The sequence below is a fragment of the Chrysemys picta genome, chromosome 3 (assembly GCF_011386835.1).
Source record: "Chrysemys picta bellii isolate R12L10 chromosome 3, ASM1138683v2, whole genome shotgun sequence".
NCBI classification, from domain to species: Eukaryota; Metazoa; Chordata; order Testudines; family Emydidae; genus Chrysemys; species Chrysemys picta.
The window spans coordinates 150,204,511-150,220,963 of record NC_088793.1 but is presented as its reverse complement, the minus strand read 5'-3'; the positions used below and the strand labels follow the sequence as shown (position 1 = coordinate 150,220,963).

The window sequence follows — 16,453 nt, the reverse complement described above, 5'->3', positions numbered from 1 at the left end:
AACCTTGGATTGAAATGAAAGGCCATTTTAGCAGTTCACCTTTAAGATGCTACAGGTTTATCTTTAAAATATTACAAAACAAAACGCAGTAATAAGCCCATCTGGACCATACAATCCTTCATACTTTAACCTCAGTGTTTCTACTTCATTGGCTTATTGCAAAACTCTCTACCCAAACCATTTACAAGATGAGGAGTTAAAATGTGGGATGACCAAGATGCATCCACAGGCCAAAGGAGGCTAAGGAGTCCTACAAAGAGGCCCAGGTGCCTCTTGTTTTTAATATCACACTCTGTAGGATACAGAGACTATGAGACCCAGCATGTAATGATCAGCCTTGACCCAAAGCTAAGTATACTATCTTTTAAAAAAGTTAGATCTAAATGGCAGTACCTTATTGCTTCTTCAGGATCCGTTTTTTGTACTGTAATTATACAGAATTTAAGATCAACAAGGGTATGTCTACACTGCAGCTGGGAACACACTAAAAATAGGAGTGGTGGCACTGGTGATGACATGGGCTAGTTGCCTGCATCCAAGCTCACACAAACCCCTGGATCCAAACTCAGGAGGCTACCTTGATTGGCCGCTCATGCCACAATGTACACACCGCTAATTTTAGCATACTAGTTCAAGCAGAGCTCAGGTGAGTCTGCCTACCCAGGCTGAGAATCACACTTCTGAACTGCAGTATAGACCTTTCATGTTTAAACTTCCACAAAGAATGTGACATTCTAGAATTTGCCAGTTTCATTAATTCCCAGTGTTCTGGAAAAGGTAACAGTTTTCTCTCGAAGGCAGCAGTGACTCTGTAGTGAATGAGTAACAACAGAATGATTTGCTGCCACAGATTGATGTGGTCCCTGATCAAGTGACTTGACCTTCAATGGGGAAGACAACACATTTTAATGGAGGAGTTTCTCCTCCTTTGAAGAACTCGTCTCGGCTCATTCCTAGCTGAGTTTATCGTTCAATGTGGCATGAGTGCACAGCTCGCTGGATGTGTACATGCACTCAGTTCTTTGCTGGGGAAGTTACTGTTTAAATGTCTCACTCCCATACTTGAATTTCTTTGCAATAAACACGCACTAAGTCCAGGAATCCTGCATTTGGCTTTGAAGTCCAAACTGCAGCTGGCAGCATGAAACCCATGAGCCGTCTCAACTTGTTGGGGAAGAGGGGTTCCAGCTTTTACTGCAAACCTATTTACCCAGCTATATATTTACAGTGGGCTCATCACCATAGTATCCTAAATTATATTCTTAGCTCCTGCACCAGGGATATTTAAAACTGGGCTGAACAGATGCTGAGGAACAGTCTTCCACTGGTCAACACAGGTGCAACTGATCATATAACCGATCAGGAATTTCCCATCACGTATTTCTGGCTTTAAATATCCAGTAAGCATTTGTTTTCCCTTGAATCTTGTATTCTATTTATTCTGTCTGTGTATTGTGAAGTTCTGTTCTAAAGGAGTGCGTGATAGGCAGAAAGGAATCGTGCTGCATAATCAAGAGGCAGTTGCTGTGGATAGGAAGGCAGCAGTGCCTCCGCCACAGTTTTGTGGCGCTCCATGCTGGAACATTCTCTGTTCTATGTAAGCTTCTAACTGTACTAACCCTGTTCCCCATAAATGGGGCATCAGACTCCCTTTATGTTGGGACGCAGTTTTAGTTTCTCAGTGGATCTTGTATTTAATATGTGCAGACAATATTTATTATTATACTCAAAAACTACGTTAAAAGAACATTAAAGGTAGAAAGTCAAGCACTCCAAAGTTAGGAAATGCCAGAATTAAAGTCACCAATGCAATGTGACTTCTTGCATCTGAAGAAGTGAGGTTCTTACCCACAAAAGCTCCCAATACTTCTGTTAGTCTTAAAGGTGACATAGGACCCTCTGTTGCTTTTTACAGATTCAGACTAACACAGCTACCCCTCTGATACAATGCAATGTTTTAATTCAGCCCCCTTATCCGTATATATCTTCATACGATTTTTAATTACATGATCATTACTATTTTTCCACAAGGCCCTCCCTGCCTCATTCAGTGCCCTGGATGAATAGTGCTCACAAAATGGGTAGCTATTCCCTATTTCTTGTATCCTTACAACTCAGTGTGTGGCTCTAGGCCTTATTTAACCACCCCAAACAATCTCTGCACTGAACACAGAATTAGTAATTTTCTCATGGACTTTTTTATGGTGCTCTCATTTAGTATCTTAGTTCTTTACAAAGATCAATGCATTAACCTTCACAATACCCCAGTGAAGTGAGGTTGCATTATCTTCATCCCCATTTGGGTACCCAGAAAATGAGTGGGCACCTGTGAACATTTTGGCTGAAGTGACTTGCCAGCATCACCTAGGAACTTTGTGGCAGAGGCAGGGATAGAATCCAGTTCTCCACTGCAGCATTCAACTGCCTAAACCATGAGATTGTCCTCTCTCTTACAGCACTCCCCTGCCTCATTCATTAGTCACCTTCCAACTTCTGCAGTAAACAAGGTAGGGTCCTAAAGACAACAGTCTCCTTCACTGCACAACTCATGATTTTATATACCTCTATCATATCCCCCCTTAGTCTCCTCTTTTCCAAGCTGAAGAGTCCTAGCCTCTTTAATCTCTCCTCATATGGGACCCGTTCCAACCCCCTAATCATTTTAGTTGCCCTTTTCTGAACCTTTTCTAGTGCCAGTATATCTTTTTTGAGATGAGGAGACCACATTTGTACACAGTATTCGAGATGAGGGCGTACCATCGATTTATATAAGGGCAATAATATATTCTCAGTCTTATTCTCTACCCCTTTTTAATGATTCCTAACATCCTGTTTGCTTTTTTGACCGCCTCTGCACACTGCATGGACATTTTCAGAGTACTATCCACGATGACTCCAAGATCTTTTTCCTGACTTCTTGTAGCTAAATTATCCCCCATCATATTGTATGTATAGTTGGGGTTATTTTTTCCAATGTGCATGACTTTACATTGTTATCCACATTAAATTTTATTTGCCATTTTGTTGCCCAATCACTTAGTTTTGTGAGATCTTTTTGAAGTTCTTCACAGTCTGCTTTGGACTTAACTATCTTGAGCAGTTTAGTATCATCTGCAAACTTTGCCACCTCACTGTTTACCCCTTTCTCCAGATCATTTATGAATAAGTTGAATAGGATCAGTCCGAGGACTGACCCTTGGGGAACACCACTAGTTACCCCTCTCCATTCTGAGAATTTACCATTAATTCCTACCCTTTGTTCCCGGTCTTTTAACCAGTTCTCAATCCATGAAAGGACCTTCCCTTTTATCCCATGGCAGCTTAATTTACATAGGAGCCTTTGGTGAGGGACCTTGTCAAAGTCTTTCTGGAAATCTAAGTACACTATGTCCACTGGATCCCCCTTGTCCACATGTTTGTTGACCCCTGATTTAATTCCCAGAATACCATCCATCATGCGTGCGGAAGAAGGCAGAGGTCTCATGGTCAGTCACAGGATCAGCAAAAAGCACATCTGACATCAGGACAAAATACCCCTTTCCAAATTTCAACTCCAGCCGCCAAAGCTAAAGCTTCTGACCAAAAAGCTTGTACAGATTTTCTTTTTAATAGTAGCAAAACACCATTTTTCCTTAATCTCAGTCTGGGAAGAAGCTGAAGATTTTTGGCTAAAACTTCCAAAAATAATTCAGTTTTATGCAGACTCTCAGCACAGAAAATTTCAACTTGAACAGTTAAAGTTTGGCAAAGTTATAAACAATTGAATATAGGATCTTAGGAAGCATCAGGCAGCTTTAACTGTAGGTATTGCTACCTTCACTGACTACAGTTATGGATGGGTACTAACACATCTATTACAAACTTAATTTCCAACCCAACTTTACTAAACTCAAACCATCCCATATCCTTATCGTAAGGTTGGATTCTCCTACAAGATTCTATAGTCAGTGTATCCCACATTCTTTGCCTTTCCTCTCATGTGTTCTTCACTGTCTGTAGGTAAAAAGTCTCTTTATGGCTTTGAGAGCTCCTCTTCTCCTGCTGAGGTTAAAATACTCTCTTTAAACATCAAAAATCCACAGCTAGTTGACTGCTCATGTGTATAAACTTGGAAGGGCTTGTTGTCACTCATCCACAGTGAGGGTGAGGACAATCTCTCAGGAGTCTCTGCATTTGTATTCACTTGACAGAGATTGCTGCCCCACTTCACTAAGCTCTAGGGACAGTCATCAAGCAGGTTGTGTATATGCAAGCCGTTTTTTGCTGAAAGACCAATTATGCCGATTGAGCACTTGCTCCTGTTCTTCCCTAACTCACCTCTTGTTATTCTGATTGTCAGAAAGCAGAATAAATTAGCGCTGGAAAGGGAAAATGAGGCTGGCAACAAGCCAGCACTACTGTCATTATCTTCATGGAAGAAGCCATAAAACTGGGTTTTCTCATAAACATGCCACCCATAAGGACTTCCTTCTTTTTCAAACAAAATGTAAGGTGATGAATATAAATTCTAAAAGTCATCATTTGGAGTGTGTTTGAGGAGGAGTCTTTATTTGTCATAATTCCAGAATAAGTGACAGGATCTCTTGGGGGGTGAGGGGTGGTGGTGGTGGTGGAGGATTTTGCCTATCACAGAAAACTCTCAGGGGGAAGTTCACAGCAAAATATTAGAGGGAAAGGGTAACAATGCAGATAAATAAGAGTCTGTTTGCGAGATTAAAGGAAAACTGCAGCCATTTTGCACAGACTAGCACTTTTAAAGTTAAAACTGTGTTTGTGAAACTGTTTTGAAATAAAGGGGGATGGATTTTTAAATATATATATTTTATAAAATAAAACTATTACTAGGATGTCCTAGACTGTCTGTACGTATACGTCTGTGTACATCTTTCTACGAAAAGTGAGATTTTGTCTCAGAAAATCTTTGTATTTTTCAATAAATATTATATACTAATATGTAAGGGATCCAAAAACTAAGAGGAATAACAACAAATAAAAAAGGCAAAGAGTTCCAAACTCATTCAATCCTGGCAATCTATATTCATAGGGGCTCTGATTCTGTTCTTACATGTATAACTCTGCCTGATTTCAATGGAATTACTTCTGATTTACACCAAAGAGATCAGAATTCGAGAGTGTGTGTGTGTGTGTGTGTGTGTGTGTGTGTCTCAGAGGAAGACAAACTCTTAGAATTCAATAGGGAAACACTGCTGATAAATACTAGGTTTACATAATTAAAAAAAGAATCTAGTCTTTGGGGCTTGGAAAGTGAATCTTCCAACTAGCTGGTAACTTTCAGATAAGGAAAATGGACATTTAGATAATAGCCTTAGTCCCTTTTCAGCAAAGCACTTGCTATACAAGATTAATGCTTAATTCAGAACCTTAGTTACTAACTAATGACTGGATTAACATTCTCTTTCATCAATACCTAGCAAGAGCATACTTTGTTTCTATTAAAAGATGTAAAGTTGATTGTCCCCTTAATGAGATGCTATATATTTCTTCACCTGAGACTTCTAATGAAAAAAACATCTTGGTGGGGAGTTGTACTTCTATAATAACAACTATAATATATTTGTATTTATTTTAACTGGAAAGGCCACTCGGACAAAAAAAAAATCCCAGTTAACAACACAGTCCTACCAAGTATATAAGAAAGTATTGACATTTCAACACCTCCCCACCACACACATACAAGCAGCTGGTGCAGTTGCCCTGAGCTGCGACACATATATCCCTCCATTGTATCTCTCATAATGAAATTTCTGACTGTTTATTCCAACAGTCCATATTTCTGTCCTTGAAACAAGAGTGGCATATGTTCTAGAGTTTATCATCTTATAAACAGATGTAGGTTGATAAAGTCAGAGGTAAACTTCCTGTCAGTAAGTGAGTTTTCATATAATTTGCAAAGTGAATTTGTTGATTAGAATGAGACAACTTTTAGTCCAGGGAAGGAAACTTAAAATTTGAATTGCTTTACAGGGTTGGCAAATGCAAATTAACATCTCTTCTAGGGAGATAATCTGGTCCCTTTTGAGCTCAAGTTAACGTATTTGAAAGCCTACTACAAACTTAATTTTGGTGTAAGAGGAAAAGGGTGTAGTGAACCCTCTACCCACCTTTACTTTATACCACATTTTAAATTAAACTCCTTTTAGAGGTTGTTTATATAATAAAGGAGATGTTACTGCTGTGGAGGCCTAAACCAAAGAAACTTCTCGGGGCAGGGCAGGAGCGTGGATAGATTCCATTACTGGTAAGGGGGGTGGGGTGACAGGAGAAGTTTGGGGACCACTGTCTTGACTGGTTACAAGTCCACTGCAGAGCCTGCTACTACTGGGCAGCCCACTGAATTAAGTGAAAGTTATCCAGGATCACAGTAGATTAGGAGGTCATCTGAATTGAACAGCACAGCTAGGGATGAATCCTGAAGCAAAACCCTGGATACAAACATCCACAAACTTCGGGGGAGTTTGGCTCCAGATCTGAATTTTGTGAGCTGGTGTCATCTCTATTTATAACTACTAAATGTGTGTATCAGTAGCAACTAAAGATCTTGGACATAGTGTTTCATTATAATCTACTTAATGCTTATGTTTCAAATAATGTAATTTAAATCAACAGACACACACCCACAGCCACTAACTTCTGAGCTACTCGAAACAATAAGAAGAGAGGGAACATATTAGCTGTCATATGGTACTGAGACATGGCTATGCTCCACCAGGCTGCAGCTAACCTTTATGTGCCCCAGTATACATAAAAAACAACTGATGTGGTTACTGTGCACATAAGTCGTGTTTGGAACCACTATCTCTGGAAGATTTTCTATTTAAGAGGATTTAGTGCTATTAAACAATAAAATATCAGAACCCCAAAGGACATAAATGTAAAATGAATTGTACTAGCTGCTCCAAACTTTCCAGGTCCATACAGCATTATTGGCAATTGGCCTTAAATTTTTAAAAATGTAACAATACTGAGATGCATAGCCAGTGACAGTAACTGGAAGTGGATGCTTTCTCTCAAAGGGGCACTGCTATTTTCCTTTAAATTTCCTAACTGATGGTACGTCGAGGTACATAGTTGCCCTCAATTGCACCCCCTCAAATGCATTGACTTCAGTGCATACAAAAGGTCACAGTATCTTCAGCCATGTTTTATGGTTACCAGATTTCCGCAGGGTTGCTTGTATGTAACTGAGTGCAAAATGTCACTCTGTAGGTTTACTAGTGATCAAATCTCAAAAGCTTTGGCTCAGGCAGAAGTTTCTCTGAAGCCTTTGTGTTCGCAAAAGACCTGATCCAAAGCTTACTGGAGTCACTGAAAGCTTTTACCTTGGCTTCTCTGGACTTTAGAGTTGGTCTAAAAGTGGGCTGGAACCTTCATGGGAACAGGTCCTCTAGAACATTCTGTCAGGACTAAGGAAAACCACAAGAGAACTGTTTCACACTTGTTCAACATTTCCAACCCAGCCCTGTCTGAGGCCAGGAGATGCAGAGGCTACTATGGAAATAAAAAACAGAAAAATTTACCCCAGCGTCCTCAGACTTTGAAGATTAAGTTTTGAGCATCAGTTCAGGTTAGGCTTTATTTTATCTGAAGTGGCTCGCTAAGCACTGTGTTACTGGGCTCCTGAGAAAATGAACAAGTCGTGTCCACGAGCACTGAGAAGGAATCACAGGAAGGAGGAAGGATAGTCCAGCAGTTAGGGTGTTAAGCTGGGACTTGAGATACCTAGATTCAATTCCCTGCTCTGCTATAGACTTTCTGTGTGACCTTGGCTTCCCTGTGCCTCAGTTCCTCATGTATAAGATGGGGATAATAGTATTTCCCTGGAGCACAGTGGTATTGTGAGGATAAATCCCTTAGAGATCATGAGATGCTCAGCTGCTATGGTGATGGAGCAAATAGAAGTACCTAACACAGATAGGAAATGGAGATGGTCCTGGGTTATCAAAGCAACTAAACAGTTAGGTAGAAGGACTCCAATATCGTGTCAGGTGACCCAATCTGAGCTTCATGCAGCAGGAATATAAAAGGCGTGCTTCATGTAAATCAGATGAACATTTGCTACACAGTCTCAACAGGAAAAACATAATTTCACATCATCTTTAAAGTATTTTGACTGAAATGCTGCAATCAGCAAATTCTCCCCATAGCAGAATGCCCTGAGACTTGCCCACAAGAAGAAAAGAAAACAGGTAAGCATCCTCCAAAGTACGCCTTGCTGTCATTGCCAGACACAGTCTTGGAAACATTATCTAGACAACTGCAGTACACACACAGTGCCAGGGGACGCAGATGTTTGGTACTTCATATAATGAAGACGGGAATAAGGTAGTACTTTAGTGACTGATACGCTGGCCAGCTCATCCCTACTGTGATGCTGAACCTCTCTGCTAGAATGTGGTGCACAGCAGCTGCTCACCTCCCACTCAACATGCAATAAAGCATGAACTGCTCTAAACCACAGTCTGTCTAGCTAAGGTACTTGTATGGCTTCCGTCACCACATCTGACCCCCTCACAATCTAATGCATTTTATCCTCACAAGTGTCCTGGGAGGTAGGGCAGCACCAGTATCCCCATTTTACCAATGGGGAACTGAGCTACAGAAACACTACAGCCCAGATTCACAAAGGTACTTAGGCATCTAACTCCTAGTTTTAGGCTCCACTGTGATCCAGTATGCCCCCCGCTCACCTGCCACCTAACCCTGTAGGTGCCTACACTCACTTGGCACCTAAATTCCTGCTGTAGAAATTCCCTAGGTGCCTAAGTTTCTGCCTCTGAGCATGCACATGTGCACTGCTGCTTCACTCTAAGCATCCAGACACTTATCTCCCGCCTAAGCTCAAGAGCTCAAACTCTCTTGTTTAAGTTGTTCCACTGTGTATCAATAATTAAACAGTTCCTGGAGCAGAGGAACTGGGCCTCCCACCTCCTAGATGGGTACCCTAACAACCAAACTAGAGAGTCATTTGCACTCTGTCTGGCCCAGTAACTAATTATTTATCCAAAGTGGAGCAGCTTCAACAGGAGAGACTGAGGGAGCTCCACATAGAATCAGGACTGGAAGGCACCTCGAGAGGTCATCTAGTCCAGTCCCCTGCACTCGTGGCAGGACTAATTATCTAGATCATTCATGACAGGTGTTTGTCTAACCTGCTCTTAAAAATCTCCAATGATGGCGATTCCACAACCTCCCTAGGCAATTCATTCCAGTGCTTAACCACCCTGACAGTTAGGAAATTTTTCTTAATGTCCAACTTAAACCTCCCACATCAGAATATCCCATAGTTCAGTGGTTGAAGTGCTCTCATTACAGGTGTGGGAGACCCCTGTTCAAACCCTTTCTCCCACTTCTGGCAGACAGTAGGGAACTGAACCTGGATTCACCACCATCCCAGGTGAGTGTGCTAACCCCTGGGCTAAAAGTCACAAGGCAGGCATCACCTCCGATTTCGTGTGGCACAATGCAGGTTTTTTTCTCCCAAAAAACTACTTAGACACCTAAGCCACCTGATTCCAGGAGAGCGATTTCTGGTTGGGATTGAAAGCAAAGGTAGGCTTGGACTTAGGTGCCAAACCCTAAGAGGTCCAGGGCTTGGGACATACCCCTCTTGTTGGCATCTTCTATTGGCTAGAATAGGTGACTTCCCGCCTAGCATGCTGGCTATGGTGGATTGCATTTTTAGTTGCCTATTTCTCCCCATTCATTGTATAGGAACCTCAGGCTTTGCAGATTGCAGTGTTGTACCAGTGGTCTTCTAGGCACTGCAATACTGGGTGTCACAACAATTAAGTCCTTTTGTGGATCCAGGCCTGCATGACTTGCTTAAAAGTTACACAGGAAGTCTGTGGTTGAACACAGACTAGACCCCACGTCTCCCAAGTCCTTGACTAGCACTAAACCCTAGGGCCTCGTGCTTCCTCCGGTCTCAGGCTCATGAGTGACAAACCCCCACTATAGGTTACAGCAGATTCAGCCAGGACCTTTGCTGATCAACTGACATGTCAGCCCAGACAGCTTGGGACTGGAAACTGCTGGTCTAAGTCTGGCAGAGGGCAAAAAGCTGATATGAAGTATGGCTTAGCACTTCTCAGATTCAGGCCATTGTTATTTAATTCCCTGGAACTGGGATCCTAATTCTCTTCAGCTCCTTTGAATGTTCATGGTTCGATGTCTAAATATGGATTTAGGTGCCTAATTTTAGGAACATGGATTTGAAAATGCAGACCTTTGCCTCCCCTCAAAAATGGGAGAATTTTCTCTGACTCCCCCTATTTACTCTAAAATAGAACAGCGACCTGTTCGGACCCTCCCTGGTCAGGGCACTATAGTATAGGCTACCAGTTTGATGCAGGCAGTTTCAGAAGCTACCATGCTGTGGGACACAGTTACACCTCCCTGAGAAAAGTCGGTGGCTGCAGACAAAGAGAAGAGGAGACTGCTGATAGCATCAGGGATTGTGCTAATGGTTAAGTGGATGAAAAAACAATCTTCACATAATTTTCAACTTCCTGTCCTGCTAGTCACCCTGCAGAGCTACATGTATCAGCAAAGCCATGAGTCAGGCTGGTGCTAAGACTGATAGCCCACCAGAACAGAGTGACGGAGAATGGGACCTGTGAATGAGAAAGACTGAGTAGCTGCTCAAATACAAAGCTGGCCAAGTCTGCAGTATGAACAAGAAGAGTTCCTGCATTACAAAAATCTCTCACTGCAAGCATTCACAGTGTGGGGTCTTTTTCCAGCCCTCTACTCCAACTGGCACTAGTTCAGGCTTGTTAATGTAACTGGCTAAATGGAATCTGATTACCTTTTAACACAAAATGATCATATTAAGCAATTACTTGAAAAAAATACATATATCCCGAGCCCTAATGTGATAACTATCCAGGTCAAATAGTACTGCTAATTTTTTTCCATTTACTTTGCTTTCTATGTTCTATCCCCAGCAGGAGCAGCATTCACACTCTCCATCGCATCTGCAATGGCTACAACCTCACTTCACAAATTGGGAACATAGGAATTGCTATACCAGATCAGTAGCCAATAGCAGATGTTGAGAGGAAGATGCAAAAAATCCTGCAGTTGACTGAGCTGCTGACAAGAGAAGTTACTTCTTAAGGGGTGGTCGAAACTGAAAAGTTACATTGGCATTACTACATCTCACAGGGTGCGGGGGGGGGGGGGGGAGGGAACACCCTGAAAGACTTAGTTAAACTGACTTAACCCACCTCCCTGAGAGGTGGTAGCTAGGATGGAAGAATTCTTCCTTCGACCTATCACTGTCTACACTGGGGATTAACTACAGTGACAGGAGAACCCCTTCTGTCCTTGTAGTGAGTGTCTACACTGAAGCACCACAGCTGTGCTGCTGTAGCATTTTAAGTGTAGGCTTATCCTCAGGGCCGGCTTTAAGCCAATTCGGCCAATTCCCGGGAATGGGGCCCCATGCCTAAGAGGACCCCGCAACATCCGGAGCTGCCGGCGGAGCGGGGGAAAAAAAAGCCGCGTCCTGCTTCTCCCCCCTCCCTCCAGCGCTTGTGCCACCATACAGCTGATCAGCGCAAGCCTGGGAGGGAGGGGTGAGGAGGAGGAAAGCGGCGTGCTTGGGGAAGACGCAGGGCCGGGGCGGGGATTTGGAGAGGGATCCAATGGGGCAGTGAGTGGGTGGGGCTGGGGGCGGGGCCAGGGCGGGGCGTTGTGGAGGAATCCAATGGAGCAGGGAGGGGGCGGAGTCGGGGTGGGGCCGGGGGCGCGAGACAATTCACATCCCAGCGTGGGGCCCCGCACCTGCTAAAGCCGGCCCTGCTTATCCTAACCTCCATCAATGGGATGACCCCCAGGCATAAAGTCAAGCATATTCTGAAGGTCTGGTCGACACTAAAAAGTTACATCAATCCAGGGGTGTGAAAAATCCACACTCCTGAGCAATGTAGTTAAGCTGGACCTTACCTCCAGTGTAGACAGCACTGGGTTGATGGAAGAATTCTTCTGTCGACCTAGCTACTGTCTCCTGGGAAGAAGGATCAACTATAGTGACGGGTAAACCTCTCCCATCACTGTAGTGAGTGTCTACCCTGAAGCACTACAGGGGCACAGCTGCAGCGCTAGAGCTGTGCCACAGCAGCATTTCTAGGGAAGACATAGCTTAAGGTCACACGTCTCAAGCTATGTTTAACGGTTTCACTTCCCACTCCATAACATCAGACCTCACCAAAGAGCCTTTTGAGATACTTCCTGAACAAAGCCTCATTCGTAACTTTATTATCTCCCTTCTCAGCATGTGTAGAATAGAAAATTAGGGGTCCACACCCAGCAGTGCTGGAGCCTATTTTGGATTTATGGGACTGCATTGCTATGTAAGGATAAAAAATGAGTGTGGTTCAGTGGTTATAGGAGGGAATTGAAGGGCCAATTCACTGTTGCACTGCATCTTTTGAAACATTTTTCTCCAGGGAAAAACAAGCATAAGCACACTACCCTTCTAATCTGGCAGCATTTTACCCCCACTTGGCAGTGCTTAGGATAGGGTGCAGTGATGAATCAGGCCATGGGAATTCAGACTCCTAGGTTATATTTCCAGCTCTCACAGTAACTTTGTGTTATTTCATTGTTCCCCTTCCTTCCCCCAACTCCCTTATGTCAAATGGGGATGATATGGGGTATAACCAGCAATGAAGAGGGAAGGAGATTGGGAGGCTTAATTTGTGTCTAAGGGCTTTTGCCACCCTCCTGTGCAATACTCTATAGAAGTCCAAAGCATTGCTATTATTTTCACTCAAATACTCTTTCACAGTAATTCATTTTTTACTTATTTGCAAAAGTATATGAAAGATATTGCACATTCTGACAACTTATTCCCCACAGTATTGTGTTAAATTCTGACTCTCTCTCTTGCAGTGATGGTTTCAAGTGTCGTTAGCAATCAAATGACTGCACATAGTGTCTTAAAGATTGAAAATAAATGGGTTTGCTGGAGGGAAGGAGTTTAATCCTATAAGTAGGTTATTAGATATCCAAAAAGATTAGAGCTATTGGAAAGAGTTCTGGAGCATCTGAAGGGCTTTTAGGTCAGGTAATTGGAAGGTAAACATTGATTTTGTGCATTAGTAAAAGAAAATCTTTAAATAGCTTGAAAGGTTTAATATCTTTATTAATGATCTGGAGGGGATAAACAAACAGCATATTAATTCACAGATGATACTAAGTTGACAATTGCTACCAACAGCAGAGAAATAATACAAAAAGTACTGTAGGGAAATCAGAGATCTAGACAGAGTAAGAATATGATATTCACCTTGGACAAATGCAAAATAACTTGGAAAAAATTATCTCCAACATGGATATTTAGTGTGAGCGAGGTACTGGTAAAGGAGTAATGTGAAAAGTGTAAGGGTCATTGCAGACAGCAAGGGAAAAAGGAGTGAGCAGCTGTGACAGAATATCTCTCTCCTGTAATAATCTTGGTATAAGGTATGCCTTTTAAGGTATCATCTGAAAACTCAATTTGCTGATCAGTATAGTCCTGGTAAAATAGGTGTGGCAACATTGTATGTGAAGTTATAAGAGTCCCCTTTCTGATGTTCCAAACCCCACTGCCCTGGCCAAACAGAAGCTGGCAAACAGCTCTGTCCTAATCAAAGGAATGTATGCTCTGCTTAATTTGCATCTAAGCAGTAAACAGAGTCATCATCAAGCAGGAAAGGAACACAAAGCAAGTTCAAACGAGTGAAAAAATAAAATTAAAAATACATAAATAAATAAATAAAAACCCCACCACCAGCAGGGAATATCCTTCTACATAGACTCTGACTCCTGGTTCTCAGCTAGAAATGTTTTTCTATGAGGGCAACTGACACTATAAAAAAGAAGGACAAACACCCCAAGGGAACTCCCTCTCTGCCTATCACATTCATTGCACCTGAAGAGACAAAGGAAGCAGGTGTTAGACTCTGCGGGAGGGGGTCCTGACAAAGAATATGGTCAGTAACACTGCTGAAAGCATGTGGTGAAAAAACTTGGCTTTGTTTCGAATGTAATTTGTTAAAGAGAAAATGCTTACTGGTGCCTAATTTATTTTTCTTATAACCATTTCTGACATTTACACCTCATTACTTGTACTCATTTAAAATGTCTCTTTGTAGTTAATAAATTTGTTTTATTGTTTTATCCAATCGAGTATGTTCAAGTTGAAATATCTGGGTAACTCCCTTTGGGGTAACCGCATATTATACCCTTAAAGGAATAACAGATTTAACATATCCGGGCAGTACAGGACATGTGTTTCGGGGCGGGGGGGGGGGGGCAGGAAATCTGACACTAGGACTGTGTTGGGGTCACCCTGTGATAACTTTTATGACTGCTAAGAACCAAGGAGTGGCTGGCTGCAGAACACACACACAGGAGTGACTTACATCATGCTGGAGGCTGTTTGTGAGGAGCAAGTATGCCACAGCAACCCACTACATGGCAACAAAAATAATTTGTGACTCTGGGCTGTTCAGGCTAATGGAATGGAAACTGGTCGTATCTCCCCAGCTGAGGATTTCCCCCAGAGCGTGAGGAAGTCCCCCAAGCTGGTGCATAGCAGTGCAGCCAGCTCCTATATCACCACCTTGCAGCCCCAGTGTAGGATACACTAGGGACAAGCAGGTGCGCAAGCCATGACCCTGCAACTCCCAGCTGGTAGATGGCCATGTCGGAATTTACTTATTCAGAGAGTTTAAGGCAGATCCCCCAATTACTCTAAATACCACCGGGGCTGGCTTAAAACTAGACAGAGAATCAGAGAGATGCAACAGTCTCCCTGCCATCTTTCCCCACAATCCACTGCATACAGAATCTGAATTTTTTTAGTATCTTACCTACGTACTTAATTCAACAGAAAGGATAATTAATTATTCGAACTGACTATCGAGGAAGGTGATAAATTCCCAACATTTGGGCTCTTTAAATCAGAATTAGAGGTCTTTCTAAAGAGATATGCTCTGCAACTCATTGGGCACAATACGAGAATCGCTGGGTAAAATTCCATGGTCTGAGTTATGCAGGAGATGAGACAACATAATCATAATGGTCCCATCATAGATTTTTAAGGCCAGAATTTTCCCAGTGACAACCTCTTCACAGACCACATTCTAATAAACCAGAGAGCAATGAATCCCAGAAATTAATGCAAAATGAAGGAAGGAACATTAAAACACTTTCTCCCCAGTTTCAATTTATCTGCTGTATGTTGCTTTATCTTTCATCTTAACAGCTTTTATCTAGGTTTTTAGATTTGCATCTGAGAGGCATCACATTTGGTTCTGGTTAGTATAAGATATTACTTGATTCTTAGCTCCTTGCCATTCAGGTACCCACACACTGATTGGCACGCATGATCCAATCAGAGCATAATGCCACCCTCCTCTCCTACTGCAAAAGGAAAATGACAAAGTAATTAGCTAGGATGGACTAGGATCAGTATCCTTGTATTGGAAGCTTTTAAGTGTCTCAGCTGCAACAGCTGTGTAAGTTTAACAGGCTGCTGCAAGACAAACATCTCACATTTGGGGTTGGATTTGCCCAGAAAGAACAGGCCCTTACCTGTGCTGGCCCAAGGAAGATACCAAGGGCAGCTTACGTTCACATAGGTCCCAGGTAGCCCATCAGGCCAGCAGGCATAGTCATCCAATGTCCTTCTGCAGAACTTGCCTTCTGCAGAGAGATGGAGAATGGGATCAAGCATTGACCTTGAACCATGATCACTATGAAGAGCAATCATCAGAAAACAGGAGGAATGAAGGTGAAGCAGCTGCACCATATAACTGTAAAAGGTTTGGTTTTATTTTACCATTTATCCTCACCCCTTACAAGAATAAAGGGAAGGGACTGAACCTCCCAGGCTGCTCTTTCACTGACTGAACAAATGGGCAGGATGATTGCGGAGGTGACATCGCAAAGATCTCATGCCGTGGTGCCACAACACCTGCAGCCAGAGGCTTCCATCCTGCTCCGGTGCCAGGTATCCTTCTCATCTCTCTGCCTTTGTGTAGCCCAGTCTCTCACGTTGGTTCTCTCAGCAGCTCATATGCTTGTTATGGATGCTGTATATAATATTTCCCTGAGAACTGGTTGCTGTCATGATGTTGTGAATTCTAAACTAATACATTGCTGATATGCCCACACAAATTACCATAGATCAGCATTACAGCTTATTCAATGTGCTAATGCTACAGCTTCACATTTATTGAACCGTCAGTCTTGGAGGTGATCACTCTGAGCATAATGGAACAAAGGGAGATGAAGGTCTCCCTCCCACTACTGCTATCACTATACACTCCATTGTAGCAATACAACTAACAGAGGCAGCTATGGGGAAACGAATAACATTTTTAAAAACAGTGTTTTATAAATGTAATTTGAGACTCGTGCGGTCCTTTTCAGAGCTTTA

The 16,453-nt window shown here is 42.5% G+C and overlaps 1 protein-coding gene across 1 annotated transcript in view; it reads right to left on the bottom strand.

The window, feature by feature from the left end:
• The window catches only part of GLP1R (glucagon like peptide 1 receptor), a 107,665-nt gene that overhangs the window by 44,985 nt on the left and 46,227 nt on the right, over positions 1-16,453 (bottom strand). Inside the window, exon 3 of the mRNA XM_065589265.1 lies at positions 15,607-15,717. Within this exon, the coding sequence (XP_065445337.1) occupies positions 15,607-15,717 (111 nt within the window). The remainder of the gene's footprint in view (positions 1-15,606; positions 15,718-16,453) is intronic.